This window comes from Haliaeetus albicilla, chromosome 16, assembly GCF_947461875.1.
Source record: "Haliaeetus albicilla chromosome 16, bHalAlb1.1, whole genome shotgun sequence".
In the NCBI taxonomy this organism is placed as follows: Eukaryota; Metazoa; Chordata; class Aves; order Accipitriformes; family Accipitridae; genus Haliaeetus; species Haliaeetus albicilla.
This window is the reverse complement of record NC_091498.1, coordinates 14,827,139-14,841,293: the sequence shown is the minus strand read 5'-3', so window position 1 is coordinate 14,841,293 and position 14,155 is coordinate 14,827,139. Positions and strand designations below refer to the sequence as shown.

General features: G+C 57.7%; 1 protein-coding gene across 6 annotated transcripts in view; it reads left to right on the top strand.

The window, feature by feature from the left end:
• DUSP8 (dual specificity phosphatase 8) overlaps window positions 1–14,155 on the top strand; it is a 48,516-nt gene that overhangs the window by 18,520 nt on the left and 15,841 nt on the right. For 5 of the 6 annotated variants that reach the window (XM_069803613.1, XM_069803614.1, XM_069803617.1 and 2 more), the window contains exon 3: window positions 2,980–3,118. In XM_069803613.1, coding sequence (XP_069659714.1) covers window positions 2,980–3,118 — 139 coding nt within the window. Of the gene's footprint in view, window positions 1–2,979; window positions 3,119–11,739; window positions 12,317–14,155 lie in introns of those variants that run through there. The other variant, XM_069803618.1, reaches the window with a different exon arrangement.

Sequence of the window (14,155 nt, the reverse complement as noted above, 5' to 3'; positions counted from 1 at the left end):
GCAGCCAGGGAGAGGCGGAGCAGGGACCCGGACTGCGTTGAACCACCCAGTGCCTGGGACCAAATATCCATAAGGGAGTTACCTCCAGCCAGAGCTGGGGAGGGTGATGGGGAGCGCTGGGCTTGGCACGAAGGCAATGGATGATCTCAGCTGGGATTTGGTTAGAGCTGTTGGCCGGGTGGTCCCTGCTCCAAGCTGGCCATCCCCCACAGCCGAGATGCTGGCAGGGAGGAGGTTTGTCCCTGGAGAGGTGCCCTGGGGCACCTCCAGCGCTGGGGTGGGCCAGCAGCTTTTCAAAGACATGCACAGGTTTGCAAGCCCCACTCAACATCTGCTTGGGGCCAAAAGACTTGCTGCGCCTTGGTCCCCCCCGCTGTCCCTTGCTGGCTGGATTTGGGGACTCTTTCTGGAGGGCGATGCCTGGGGATCTGGTTACTTCAGCAGTCTTGGTTCGATGGGCAACCCCCGTGGGAGAGCTCCCACTGTGGAGGTGCTGCTAGCCTGGCAGAGGCAGGAATATGGCCCCAAGCATCTCTTCAGCTTTACCCTCCTTCTGTGCCCCAGTTAGCATTTAACCTCCGTACATTTAAGGCCAGAGATGGGGCTGTGCCTTCCCCTGCGTATCAGGAGTGCGGGAGGTTAATGGGAGACACACAGACCTGATTAAACATCTCCCTCTCGTTTCCCTTTGTGGCGAGGAGCTGGGATGCTGGTGCAGGCTCCTTGTGTGCTCCACGAAGGCTCTTCAGGACCATCCTGCAGGCATCCTCACCCCAGCAAGCCGGGCATTTATTTTCTGCAGCCAGGCCATGCGAGGCCAGCGCTTGTTTGGCATTTACATTGAGTGAAACCTTATAACTTCAATAAGATGTAAACCGTGTCGCACATCTCTGCCGTTGCTCAGCAACCCTGCAGTAATGGCCCAAACAAAGCCTACCCGTGCGGAGGGAACACTAAATCCTATTGTGGGATAATTCTGCTCAGCCAGAGCTGGTATCTCCCATGCAGCCATCCCAGCCTGGACCACGCAGCCAGGACGAGCCCCTGCCCCACCGCAGCTTGGTGCCTGCCTCACTGTGCTTTTCGGGAAGACACTTTTGCTGGCATGGGGCTTCAGGCTGAGGACTGGGATTTTGGAATGTGCTAGGGGAGCTTGAAGGGATAGTGGCCTTGCTAAGGACTGGCAGGCTCCAGGCTCCGAGCTGGCTCAGCAGCCACCATGTTTCCCTCCAGCTGTGCTTGGGATGGCCTCCCATAAAAGTCCTGCTTCAGGGATGGCCAAGGAAGAGATGCTGGGGTAGATCCTTAGCTGGCTTACCCCCAGGTGGCTTCGGTCATTTTTCAGTGTCTTATTTTAAAATGCCCGTGTCCTTTTCTCTTCCCTCTCATCCTGCCACAGCCTTTTCATCCCTCCTGTCATCCTGCTGACCTGTGGGGCAAGTTTTGCTCTCCAGTGCCTGGTGCTGGGCTGGGGACAGGCAGCTCTTCTGAGCCCCCCCTTCCTAGTGCAGAGCTGTGTGTGGTGTCCCGGCGGGGATTTCTGTCAGTGCAGGGTCATCCTTCCGCTGCGGCGAGGAGACGTGATGAGCTCAGCTAAATCAGTGCACCCTGCAGTTTTATTTGGATGGCGCTCACGTTGCCGAGCAGGGAAGCACCTGCAGCAGGGTGTGAAAGCAGCATTAATATCTACAGCAACCCCAAGCAAATCTGCTCTGGTGGTAAGATAGGGCATGGCAGTGAGACAGCAAAAAGAGGTGGGTGCCCACGAGTGGTTCCTAGTTCAGGTGGTCTCCTAAAGAGATTTCAGAGAGGGCCAGGCAGGGACTGGGCGTTGAGCAGCTCCAACACAAGCCAGAGGCAAGAGCGGCTCGGGGGCACAGACCCTTCTTCCCTGCCTGCCACTGCCTCCTCCTCCTCCCACAATGTGATGGATGTGCCTTACCCTGCTGGCTGGGAGGGCAGGCACTCACAAGGCGGGCGAATGCCATCTGCCCAGCTATTCAGCAGATGCGCTGAGCTGTGCCTGTGCGAGGATTTTTATTTTCTTTTAATGCATGGACCTTCAAGTAGGTGTAGGAATGGCTGGCTGCGCCTTGAGTGCTCTGGCTGCGATCTAGCCGTCACCAGGCATGGGAGGACTCTTGCCTGCAGGCAGCTGCCTGCCTGCAGGATACCCCACCATCTCACCCACCCCAGAGACCCTGCAGCGGTGGGCAACAGGGCTGGGTGCTGTTTGTGGCACATGAAGTCATGTGAAAGCAGCCCGGGAGCTCCTTTCCCTCTCCCCAGCACATCTCTGCAGTGTGCAAGCCCTGCCACGCATTACAAAAAGAAGAAAGAGCACCCCCCGAACATCTCCTTCCCTCTCCTTCAGCCCTCAGAACTGATGTGCACGTTTGGGTTGATCTTCCAGAGGCGTAGTGCCTACAGGGGTGTTACTGTGCTGAGCACAGTGTCTCCAGGCTGAGCCCTGAAGAGCTGTTTCTCCAGCCCTGCTTGCTCCAGCCACAGCACAAGGGCTGTACTGGGAGCACCCCTGCCTGTAGAACCACCCCCAAATCCCCCTAACACCAGCCAGCCTGCAGAGAAGTATCTGAGGGCAAAGGTTGCGTGGGAAGGAAGTGGTGGAAGAAGTCGCGGCGACTTCTGGGATGCAGTTAAGTAATGGCAAGCTGAGGGTGGGCGATGGGAAGGAGTGACCCTATTGCGGGTACGATGCTCAAAAGCACTCGCAGTTGGTGGGGCTGCTCCAACAGGCATCTGTACTGACACACTTGCTTGTAGCCATGGAGCAGACCCCCAGCCTGGCTGGACCCTTCCTTTGGTGAGCAAAGCCAGCTCATGGGGACAGCATGGAGCTGGGCTCTCCCGCTTGTGTGACTGCGAAATTCAGCTTTGCTTCCCATGGTGGTATGGGCAGCAGCATCCTCAGCGCTCAGCCTATTTCTTTGACACCGGGTTTTTGCCTTTCCCCTGCAGGTGGAGGCGGAGGAGCACCAGGACGTGGTGGTTTATGACCAGAGCACACGGGATGTGACTGGCTTGGCCGCCGACAGCTTCCTCTCCATCCTCCTGGGCAAGCTGGACAGCTGTTTCCACAGCGTCTCCATCCTCACAGGTAGGAGAGCCCTGGGTTACCACTTCACCTGGTGCTCGTGCCTTTAGTCTGGAGTTACGGAGCTGTGGCCCCACGTGTCCGTCTGCACCCGCTTTCCTGGCCACTGGTGGCTGTGGTGGCAGAGGGCAGCCCCGTGCGCGGACCGAGAAGGGTTGACCCACGCTGGCATCACTGGGTCCTCCCCATGCATTCGTTCCTTGCACCGTCCAGCTCCCCACTGCTGCGCCGACCAGCCAGGGTGAATGAGAGAGGAGGGTATGGAAGGGTTGCAGTGGCATGGATCCAGCCACCCAAAAACTGCCCTTCGTTCCCCCATCCTTGTGCTGCTTCATCCCTGGTGAATGTGCCAAGGGCCAGACCTGGTTGGAGCGCTCTGCTCCCTCTCGCTGCTGTTAAAGGGAGGGCAGGAGAGGAAATCCATGGATGTGCTGGGAAGGGGAAGGGGAAGGGGAAGGAGGGCAGGGGCAGAGGGTCATTACTGGGTGAGTCAGGGTCTGCTGGAGATGATGCTGTCCGAGCGTGAGCACGCAGGCAGGAGGAGGCACACACTGCTCTAATTACAGTCCTGCAGAGCAAAATGGGAGGCAGGTGACCGATGAATGAAACACTCCAACCCAGAAGAGAGGAAGAGGCAGTGAGCTGCCGAAGGGAGAGTTAAAGCTGCCTTTAATTCCCCATGGCTGGGACAGCTGGGTGTCTGCCTGGCTGGCTGCCCACCTTCGAGCTTTCTGCCTGCAGAGGGGTGGGCAGGGGCTGCCCCATGCAGCCCCATGGTCCCGCTGAGCTCAGCCAGGCTCCTAGATAGTGCCAAAAGCAGATGGGGATCATCTGTTCCCCAAGCCCATCCTCATCCTGCGGCGACTGGGTACTGCTCTGGGGCTGAGGTGGAGGGTACCGACCTCTGTGTCCCCGAGGCATTGCAGGGATGGAGGGAGCAGCCGTCCCTGCAAATCCAGCAGCATGACAGACCCTGTGAAGGGGTAGTTGTGATGGGGAAGGTGGCACAAGAGAGTGGCATTCAGGGGGCCTTGCCCGTGCAAGCCGTGGGTACGTGCTGTTGGATTAGTGCAGCTGCATTGTGATGGGGAGAACAGAGCAGAGAAATAGCAGGAATAAACCCGCTGGTTCAAGGGTTTCAAAAGCAAGCAAGGACTACACAAAATCACGTTAAAGCTAATTAACGTGGTCCAGGTTGCAGGAGCTTTGCTGACGCCAGTGCTGGAGGATGCAACCATGAGCTTGCTACGGCAGCCCCTGGCCCGCCCCAGCAGCCGTGCCTGCGGCTCCAAGGTTGTCGCGGCATAAACAAGAGCACAGCTTGGCGTATGGTGCAGGAGAAGGAGAAGGTGGATTCAGTCGCATCTGGGAAGGAACCTGCTTAGTCACCTGGACGGGTCAGGAAACACCCTTCGTGGTGTGGCCCCAGCACCCCCCCAACCCAGTGTCACCTTCCCAGGGCTGGGCAAAGGGCACCTTGGAAAGTGAGGGGAGGCTTGGGGGACCCCCATAGTACCAGTGCACCCCAATGCTGGGTGAGCACCGGTGGCATGCCACCCCCCCCGGCCATCAGCATTGCCACCACCAAGCCCCCCGTGAGCAAACCTGCACCCTGCTTGGGCACACGCATCTTCCATCTTCAGGGCGGCCGTTTCCATCCCCCTGGGCTGCTGGAGCCCAGACCCCCAAGCGGGAGCGTGGCTGTGCTAGGTGCCAAGGAAAGCTTAAACCTCCCTAATTAAAAGTGCCGCAGGGCCGCAGCCTGATGTGGAACGCAGGCCACCAGCGGGTGGAAAAAACGAGAACCGAAACGTAGAACACTGGGTCATGGCAGTGGTGTTTTACATGGAAATCGTGACTGGAAGCAGCTGCAGAGAGCGTCCGGGGGAGGCTGGGCACGCTTGCCGACAGGCGCAGCTTCCTCCTGCCTGCGGTGTGGGCAGCAGCCGGGTTGATTTAGAGGCAGCTCCGCAGCACTTGGGAGGTCTGAGATGGGATGTGCGGGTCGGGCCTGATTCTGACCCCTCACGCTGGTGGGCTTTAACCCCTAGGTCTGTCCGCTCTGGGCTCAGGCACCTTGTCCTGCCCCAACCCATCTTGTGTCCCAGAAGAGGAGCCTGGGTCCTCCCTGGAGGTGGCTTGTGACCCCAGCAGGGAGTTGGGCTGACAAGGGCTGCTGAAATCTCAGGGTCCTGTCCTGAAATCTCAGCCTGTCCCTAAGGGGTAGGGGCTGTGGCAGCCCTACGCAGCCCCTCCATGCTCCCCAGCTCTCCTCAGCCCCAACAGATGTGACACGCATCCGTGCCTTGGTGTCCCCATGTCACACAAACACCGTGCTCGGCCATTCTTGCTTGCATCCAGCCCATCGTCCTTCCGGCCCTTGAAGCAGCTGATGGAGGCTGGTGGGCAAGGACAGGGGAGCCGGGGGTGGCAAGAGCAACAACAGGGACACTTCAAGGGTTAACAGCCCAGAAGCAGCAATTCCAGTGGGGCTAGGAAGGAGGAATCTGAGTCAATTATTCCCAGTCTTGGAAATCATCAGCTTCTCTTCTTTTTTCCCTTTTTTTTTTTAATTGTGTAAGTATAAATAGTGCTGCTTGCTGCCCTCCATCCGTGGGAGCAGAAGGCCTGTTGATTTATATGGTTTTCCTGACATCACATGAAGTGGTGGAAAACTGAATGGAGCCAACATTTTTCCTGCATTACGTAATGCCCCCTCCCTCCCTCTCGGCCCAGCTCTGCTATTCCTGCAGGAGCCTGACTGTTCTTTAACCTTTGTTTACTTCAGCACAAACTCTTGCTTTTTTGCTTTTTTTTTTTGCTATTTTTTGCCCTTTTTTTGCCTTTTTTTTTTTCCACTTTGCTTTTTTTTCCCCCTTCTTCTTCCCCTTTGCAAACTCCTGCTTCGTTTTTATTAACAGCCTTTATCTGTTTATGAAGCAGCAGCAGCAGCAGTCTGGCTCCATCGCTCCCTGATGGCTCCCGCATGCCAGCTCTTGTACTGGAGCCCAGCCAGAGCCATAGCGTGGTGCTGAGCTGCTGGGTGCTGAGCTTCACCAGCTCCTCTCCGTTTGTCCAGCTGCAGCAGAGGGTGGGGAGATCTTCCTTTGCTCCCATTCAGCAGCTAAAAGCGACAGCCGAGAGGGCTTGGGATGTTTGTCCAGATGATGCTCAGGCACCCATCCTGGTCCTTGGATCAAGCGCCAGGTTCCTCTCTCCTGCGCCCAAAGCCATACGCCAGCCGGAGACGAAACCAGGGTGGCAGCGTGGCCAGGAGCGGCTGGTACCCACAGCCCCAACTGCTGAGGTTGGGACCCCCCCCTTGCACGGCAGCAGCTCTTTTCGTTGCAGTTTCATGCACTGGGGGAGTTTTATCATTGTGATATCGCGCTCAGACCTGAAACAGGCCCCTCGCTTGCTTTCTGAACTCAAGTCATGAGCTTTTCATCTGGCTCGGGAGCGCGTGTGAGATCATCTTCAGCCTCCCCCCCCTCCCTTTTTGTACCAATTCTTCAAGGAATGTTTAAATTTTCCAGTCCTGTTCTTTCTAAATTTGGAGCGTCTGTTTACTCCCAGGATTCGGAAAGAATGTAACAATATCATCAGTGAGAAATCCCTCCCAGGCCTCCACTCGCCATCCTCCTCCTCGGCGAGCAGGCTGGCCTCGGCAGCGCTGGCCATCACCCAGGTCCTCTCCAGCCCGGAGCTGCCATGACCAGCCGGCGCGGCCGGGGAGACTTGTAATTGCGTGGCGACGGTGATCCAGAGGGGGCTGAGATTTGGGGGATTTTGGGGGAATCTACCAAAGGCAGGTGACTTCAGAGCGGACAAAATGAAGTAGTGAAAAAGGAAAGGGGATTTCCATTGCAGGAGCTGACTTGGGCTGCCCAGGCGTGAGTGGGTTCAGCACTGGCTGGAATTACTTTAGAAACAAGGACTCGGGGACAGATGATTTTAATAAAAAAAAAAGGAAAAGCACTTTTTTTTTTTGCTGCACAGGGACAGTCCTAAAAGGAGGTTAAACATCAGGGCAGCTGAATGTGACTTTGCTTATCCTTGGCTGAAAATACCGTGATGCTTTTGCGTGTCATGTCAGTAAGAAGCCACGTGCCAGTGTCACATCTCCCATGCTGTCTGCTCCCCTTGAAACACGTCGGGCTGGGGCTGTTTTAGAGGAAAAGAGAAGATGAATGAAAAAAGCCGAGCTAGGCAGGTGCAAAAGTAGCACATAGGCAGGGCAGAGCAGAGGGGGCTTGCTTTTAGTCAGAGTCCCAGGGGCTGGAGATGGCCTGTGCATCCGAAAGGTAGGAAAAATACAAATGAAATCTGCAAAGCTTGTCATGGCTGATGCTGAAGCTAAAAGCTTAGCAGGATCCAGAGCCAGGATTGAGGCGTCCTTACAAACCCAGTGTAAGAAAAAGAAAAAAAACTGAGAAAGAAAATACCCCAAACACCCACACTTTGGTCGTCAGTCAGAAGCTGTCTGATGGGAGTGGGGAAGCAGGACCCCACTGCAGCTGCTTATTTGATGGTCACCATTCTCATCGCCTGCTCTGGACAGCATCACAATTTCATCTGATGACTTTGGTATGTGAGTGTGTCTCCTGGGACATAGCACGTGCAGGATGCACTAGCTGGTGGACTTTGTCCTCTGACTCCAGCAGAGCCTCTGCTCGGTACGTGGGCCTGAAGATGCACACGTAGGTCAAGCGTTAGGGCTATTTCAGGTACCCTCAGACTGCAAGGTCTGAGAGCGCTAGTGGTCTTATTGGTGTGAATCCATCAGATGTACCCACAAGTTTTTCTTCTAAAGTCGAATTACTGCCTCTGAACCTTCCACAAGCGCCTCTGCCCACCCAGGGACATCTCCATCCCATAGCGTACCATGATGAACCAAAAGAAGCAGATTCTGGGCTGGCAGGAGTGTGGGTATGAATAAGGAGGGTGCAGCGGTGGGATGAAATGGGAAAGAGCGCTCACATGGGCAATTTCTTGCTTCTCCCAGATTTGGGAGTTTTGAAGAACCAGCTTTGCAAATAATGTGAATGGGAATCCTGGTTGTTATTCACCTACAAACTGCCCGTGTGATGCTCGGGAACGGAAGAAGGGTAAGAAGTGCTGTGGAGGGGGTTCTACCCAGCTTTTCTCAGGCCATAGGTGGGGTGGTACAGGGGGATTACCTGCAGTGATGCTTTTCTTTTGACTGTCCGGAGGGCTGGAGGTAGGGTGCTATTGCCAGCCTAGTGGGAGAAGTGCTTCTTTAAAAATCAAATGGTAACACCAAGATTTGTGATTTTTACAGACCTGGAGGTTTAGATAACTCTCCAAACCTCCCTCCCTCTCACACAAAACATCCCTGGGTCCACGGCACCAGAGGAGTTGCTTTCTCTCCTGCAGCAAAGCTGTCTGGGACCGCTTCAGCCAGGGCAGGACCGTGTTTTCTAGCCCTCCAACCCCCACCCAGTGGGTGCTAGCATCCAACCACAGCCACTCAGCCTGGCACTGGCCCTAGGGAGTGCTCCCAGTCTGCACAGCCTGAGGTGTGACGGCGGGGTAAGGTGCCCCCTTCTCACCCTCCGCCACAGCCAGGAGATGCCTGGGAGGGTTTTGGCCCCAGCGGGACCGGTGGCTGCATCCCTGGGAGGGGTTAAGCCAGGTCACGTATGTGCGAGCTGATTGTATTCCAGACCTATGCTCTAAACCTCCCTGTTTAGCAACACTGTCGTCAGACAACTTGTTTTCCCGATTCTATAATTACCCCGAGGAGCTTCCCCTCCCCCTCCAGCTGCGTTTTTAACCGTCGGACCCAGAAAAGGGGAGTGAAAGGGCCGAAGGCAGAGAAGGATGGAGGAGAAGGGGCTTAAGGAAGAGCAGCCGTCTGGGTGCCAAGACTTACAAAACCGCTGTGTAATTTCATTTCTCATTTCTGGAAAGCCAACGGGAGGAAGGCAACTTCCCCAGTAAGAGATCCCGATGGGCAGGAGCCACTGCCCAGTTATGGTTTCCTTCCTTTTGAGAAACGTGCCTCCCCTCATCCGCCTCCCCTTTTCTCTGGGCCTGCGCCGCACACTTGCAAAAGGTCGGTGCTGGCAATGATTATAACATCCCGGCACTGGGTGGAGAGAGGAACCGCTGGCCACTGCCCAGCTGGGCACATGCCAGGCTATAGGTACTGTCACGACAGGTATGTAGGTGCTGAACAGGGGCTCATTCTGCACCCTGCTCTTGCAGGCAGGTTGCAAGAGTCTCTCCGACCCGTTGCAGCAGATATTTTTCCAGTGAGTGTTGTGGCAATGAGAGCAAAGTGGGGCTCGCGAGGCTGGCCATCTCTCCCTGGGATGATGCACCTCTGTCTCCTAAATAGGGGTGAATGGGTGACAGCCTGGCCGGGAGGAGCACCTGGGGAAAGGGGCCAAGGGGCAGCAGCTGATACGTGGGATGTAGTTCTGCACTGTGGACATTGCTTTTCATCTCTCTACTTGCCAGCTCCTCCCTGCCCCAGCACTAGCTCCCAACCCCTACCCTGGTCCTGGCAAAGGGGTGAAGAAGATGAGGAAGGAGCTGCCTGGGGAATGGTGGCTGCAGGTGGGATCTCCATGTGGCTGGACCTCACACTGGTGGAGGAAGGGGGTTGCTGACTACCTGTGCTCGCTCATCTTTTGCTGGGGGGCAGAGGGACGTGGGACACCAGTGAGTCTCCTGCATCAAGGGCTGGTTGGTGGTGTCGTGCCCAGCCCCCAGCTGGGGCTCCCAGAAGCCCTGAACTGAAAACTCGGTCCAAACACACCCTGAAGGAACTTGCCAGTACCAAAATAACTTGTGCTGAGGGCTCCTGCAAGCCTGAGGGAGTCACGCAACCGGAGGGCAGAAAGGGAAGGCAAATGCGTGCTTGTGCACCACTGGGTTGGGGGCAGGTTGATGATTGCACCCCCTAATTCACCGCGTGCTTCCTGCAGCATCCCCCTCAGCTAGCATAGAGCGGCTGGCCAGCCACTGCCCCAGCACGACCCAGCGGTGGTTTCCACCCCAGCGGAGCCCCAACCACAGCCGACAGAGTGGGTCACAGCCGAATTGCCCACCAGCGTGGGTAGAGCACCACTGGCACAGAGGCAGTGGGAGATGGAGGCATCCCCACTGCCAGGAGCCGTTGGCGCTGGCCACTAGCACCGTGTGCCCTCCTCTGTAGGGAAGCAGGTGGCAAATGTGGGGGACCGTGGACCCCCTGGGGAGCTGCTGTGGAAGCTGCTTCCCAAGCGTGGCTCTTGGGGGAAGGCTTCTCTTCTCTTCCAGCCTAGTTGGAGCACGCTTTGAATTTTATCCAACCTCTGACCCACATCTGATAATAATCAAACCATATTTGTTACAACAACAAGGCTCGTTAGGAGGCTGGCTCCACTGGGGTGGGGGGGAGGGGAGAGCACTTAGTTAATGCCAATGACCTCATCTCATGTGATGTCATTCAAAGGAAAAACACTGAAGTCACTCACATATGGCTCAGCCTGGGGTTTTTCAGCCCGTAAAGCTTCAGATTTTCAAAGGCACAATACATGCCCCCCCTCGCTCCTCCGCTTACTATAATCCTGAATGATTTTCTGGAGGCCTGGGCTCAGACCAATAAACTTGTGAGGAGCTGTGTGGAGATGTATTAAGGAGTCCCACAGGGGGGACAAGTAGTTCTCTCCCCCGGGACAAATGCAATGAAGAAAACCCATCCACCCCCACCTGCTTCAGAAGCCACCGCTGATCAATAGACCCCAGCGGGACTGGGAAGGCCCATTCCTACATGTCCCTTCTTGCTGGACTTTCGCACGTGAGAAGGCTTTGGCGGAGGGTGCATCTCCTCCAGGCCACGGTCCTGCTCCGCTGGGCCTGGGCAGATAACTCCATCCGATGCGGCCATGTGCAGGTGTGAGCAGCCTAGCGCCAGCCCATTTCCCCACCAGCTGTTGGGGCCCATTCGCCTCCAGCTGTTTGAAACCGCTCCAGGATGAGCATCCCTCCTGGGTGGTGCTCTCGGTGGAGACACCAAGAGAAAAGATGAGCTGGTGGTTAGGGACCTGCTGTCTGGTCCCCAGCTCTGCCCTGCAGCAGAGAACCCCGGAGAAGCTATTGAATCTTCCGTGCCTCAGTTTCCCCCTTGGGAAACTGACATCGGGGCATTGCCCTTCCTGGAGCTGGGGTTCAGGGTTAAACATCCCCCAGGGGATGCACGTCGGTCCTGCCAGGAGCAGCTGTGGGGAGGGGGCAGGATGGGGTGCAGCCGTGGGGTGCCCGTCCCCGGACGGCGGGGGGCAGCAGGGAGGAGGGATGGAGAGCCCGGACGGCGGGGGGCAGCAGGGAGGAGGGATGGAGAGCCGTGCCGCATCCCCTTCGGCGTGGGGCTTTGGTCACACACCGCCCTGGCTGGTGCTAAAACGAGACGAGGTGTGGACATTAGCTTCCTCCCTCCAATTCCCTGTCCCCAGATTAACTCCGCGGGGCCAAATCCGACGTGGTGCAGCCATCCATCTCCCGCCGCGGCTGCTCGCTGCGACGTGTGTCGAGGCGGGGGGGGGGGGTGTGGATGCTTTGGGCGGGCGAGAAAATCGCGGTTGCGCCTTTAAGCAGGGAGCGAAGCATATGTCAGGCCCGGCGTTCTCCTGCGTGTCTGTGTGCTGAGTAAGGAATGCGGTCGCATGCCTGACCCGTTAGCTATGAGCGCTGGGAGCGCGGCGGCGGATGGCTCAGCAGGGCTGCTGCTGCTCGGGGGCTGAGCTCATTCAGGCTGGAGCGGGAGCCGCGCACGCAGGGAGCGAGAGCAAAGGAGGAGGGCGGCTGGGGAAAAGGGGGGGCTACGCCGGGCCCCCCCCCACCCCGCTCGGGTTTTGTTGCCGGTTGGGGTTTTTTTTTGGTTTTTTGGTTTGGTTTTGGGGTTTTTTTTATGTTTTCAGCCTGAAGGCTGGAGCCGGGGGGAGGCTGGCGGTGCTTTGCCGCAGGGGGGCTTTGGGGGTTTTTCGGGATTTTTTTAGTATTTCGTTTGTCCGCCGGCTGTTGTTTTGCTAAGGCAAGAGGTGCCCCCCGCGATCCGCAGCCCAGCTGCCTGGATGCCCGTGGATGTAATGATTGCTCCCTCCGAGGACCAGTTCTGGACAGACATGCGCGAGGGGCAGATGAAGCTGAAAATAAGGGTGCGGAGGATGAAGGAGAGCAGGGACATGAGAGGTTTGTCAGCCGGCCGGCTCCTTTCTTTCCCATGGGGACGGAGGGGGAAGAGGGGGCTGCTCCGCCCGAGCCCTCCCTTGCCCGGCGCGGGGGGACGGGAATGGCCTTTGCCGAGCGGCCGGCGGGGACCGGAGCGGGATGGCTGCCGCTACAAAGAGCGCAGGCAGCTGGCGAGCGGGGGGAGACGCTGGCGAGCGGAGGGGGAGCGGTGGCTAGTTCCCAGCGCCCGGCAACGTGAGGAAGGGCTTGCGGAGGCGGCTAGCCTGGTCCCGCCGGCGGCGGCAGCGGGGAGGGGGCTGCTCGGAGGAGGCAGCTCCTTCGGGCAGGTGAGAGGCTGCCTGCAGCGGGCAGGGGTCCCCTGCAGCGGTCTCGGCGTTCGGCAGCTTTCCCGCCCGGTGCGGGGTGCGGTGAGGCCGCCTGGCCGGGGAGGGGGTGCGGGGGACGACACCGCTCCGGGGTCCCCTGAACCCTTCTCCGTCCCCTTGGCGGGGGCGCGGAGGGAGCAGAGGAGGAGGAGGAGGCAAGGAGGAAGGCTGCGGGAGGCAGGGCAGGCTCCGCCGCCAGCATCTCTGCTCCCTCGGGTGCCGGTTTGGAGGGGTCACCGCGTCCGCGCCCCGGGCAAAGGGGCGTGCGGGGGGGGAAGGACGAGGGAGGGCGGCGAGGTGTGCAAGGAGCTGTCGGCTGAAGACCGCTGCTCTGCTGCCCGCAGCCAGGCAGCTGCCCGACGGAGCCATTTCGCTTCACCTGCGCCGTTGCTGCCTGCCCATCTTCGGGGATTGCTTTCAGAAAGGGGGCTTGCAGTGTTTCCACCTCCCCCGGTGCCAGGGTGAAGGGCGAGCGGAGGAAGGGGATATTAACTGGAGCAGCTTAAAAATATGCCGAGCCTGGAATGACCTAGATTACCAACGGGTTGAATCAAGAAACTTCCCCTCCATCACCGGTTAAAATGGGAGCCTGCTAAAAGTGCTTGACAGGTTTTTGTGGCGTGAAGCACATAACCCAGTGATAGTGTCATTAGTAATAAGTCACTCCTGGAAATGACACATTTTTCTTTACTTAGAACGAGTAAGGCTGGTCCAAAGCAGGCACAGTCACCAGAGGAAAATCAAGCCCAGCAGCTCTGGGAGCATGTCCATGGTTGTGTGGGTGGAGGGCTTCCTTTCTGCTGCTTTTCCTTTTTTTTAAGGACGTTTTCCGCTCATTTGGGAGAATGGGAGGGGGCTCTGGGACCAGCCTGCGAGGCCAGGGGAGGCTGGGACGGGATGGGAGGCAGCAGAGCGACGTAGCAGCAGGTGGGCAGAGGTTGTTCAGGGTGACCATTGGAGAAATGGGGAATTCACATGAACCCGTAATAGGGCTGATTCATGGGCTTTCTCATCCCCACTGCTTGTAAAAAAAAAAAGGATCCGTCAGTGGGGTGATGAAATCTGGTGCCGAGCGAAGGGAGGGTGAAACCCAGGCAGGGGGAGAGCACAGAGGCTGGGCAGGGGAGTGCGGGGGGGGCGGACAGGGGACTAAGCGAGCACTGGGCACCTCTCTCCAATGCACTGAGAGGTGGGTGGAAGTAAAAGAGCATTAGCCAGGAGAGGGAGAGGTGGCCAGGCTGCGGAGCACCGGCATTTCACCCAGGCAGGTGGGAAGGGCATGCAAGCCAGTGGGCTGCTCGCATCGGACATTGCCGGCAGGGCTGGGAAAAGCAAAGGGGGCTGCAGTGCTGAGAAGGGAACAGTGGGGATGGAGGCAGGGGAAAAACTCAAAAACATCCCAGGCAGCGGGAAGTGCTGACAAAGCCCCGGAGCTTCCTGGAGCACAGTGGGTAAGGGTGGCAGTAAGCAGTGT